Source organism: Sinocyclocheilus anshuiensis, unplaced genomic scaffold (genome assembly GCF_001515605.1).
Source record: "Sinocyclocheilus anshuiensis isolate Anshui unplaced genomic scaffold, SAMN03320099.WGS_v1.1 scaffold154, whole genome shotgun sequence".
Taxonomy (NCBI): domain Eukaryota; kingdom Metazoa; phylum Chordata; class Actinopteri; order Cypriniformes; family Cyprinidae; genus Sinocyclocheilus; species Sinocyclocheilus anshuiensis.
This window is the reverse complement of record NW_015546101.1, coordinates 490,029-491,242: the sequence shown is the minus strand read 5'-3', so window position 1 is coordinate 491,242 and position 1,214 is coordinate 490,029. Positions and strand designations below refer to the sequence as shown.

The 1,214-nt window shown below is 39.0% G+C and overlaps 1 protein-coding gene across 1 annotated transcript in view; it reads right to left on the bottom strand.

Annotated features, from left to right (window-relative positions):
* LOC107700354 (talin-2-like) overlaps nucleotides 1-1,214 on the bottom strand; it is a 50,787-nt gene that overhangs the window by 20,118 nt on the left and 29,455 nt on the right. Inside the window, exon 12 of the mRNA XM_016501983.1 lies at nucleotides 170-325. Coding sequence (XP_016357469.1) covers nucleotides 170-325 — 156 coding nt within the window. The remainder of the gene's footprint in view (nucleotides 1-169; nucleotides 326-1,214) is intronic.

Below are 1,214 nucleotides of genomic sequence, written 5' to 3'. Positions count from 1 at the left end.
ACACACACACACACACACACACACACACACACACACACACACACACACATTACATTGAACAAAAGTGACAGTAAAAGAAAGCACAGGAGGTGCACCTGAGATATCTGAGCCATCTGAAAGTCAAAAGTAAGTCTGTAAGAATATGTATATTATGCAGTTATGCAAGTACCAGTGTAAAGCTCTTAGGTGAGGCGGCCCATCTTTTCACTGTAGTAAGTGGCCACTCCTGAACCACATCTTTGGTTTTCTCATCCACTCTCATCACTGATTCTTTGGTTATACCCAGCAGCCTAGGGACCAGCTTATTTTTACTTTTCATTTTTTCCTGAGACACAAAATCAAACACAGAAATAAAGAAAAAAGAGTGATTAATTCACTATGTTCAGAACAATAAAAATGGTCCACCAAAATATATAATAACACATATTCATCCACAATAAAATTCTTCCTGCATCCTCTCAGAATCTCTTAAGCTTATCATCCTTCTTCTGTTTCCACACTTTTTCTCTCTGAGCTGCCAGCAGATGGATAAGCTGAGCTCTGCTGTCCTGTCTGAGTTTTGAGTTGTACAGTCAATCATTGCCAAACCTTTTTCACTTTAGCTTTTTGCACAAATGTATTTACCATTAATTCCCAGATAAAAACAACAACCTGGAAACAGTGAGTTCATGAATACAGAGAATAATTATATTGGCCGTACGTGATAAATAAAAGCCAGAACAAAACTAAAATCAGTACCTTATGATCTTTATTTTAGGCACAAGCACATCTGCTCCACCTTAACTTTATAACTCAAGCAGAGCTGAACTGTAATCAGTCCATGAGTCATGCAGACCACCACCGGCCAGGAACAGGAGAGGGGGGTTGCACTGAAGCCATGGGATAATTCTAGAGGTGGAATTCCTCTTGAATGATGAAAGCTCTCATGAGAACATTGATTAGCAACATTTAGGCCGAAGAATATTTCTGGACTTGGGTATAAAAGTGACTCAGGACTGCTAATCTCAAAAACACCTTTACAATACGTGAGCTGATTCGGAAATATGATTTGAAGGCAAACACATAAGTAAAACAGGGTGCGTCCATATGGGTATCCCTAGACAAGAAATTTGATTGGCCATCCCAAGTGCCACTTAAAGGTGTCATATGATGCGATTTAAATTTTTCCTTTCTCTTTGGAGTGTTACAAGCTCTTGGTGCATAAAGAAGATCTG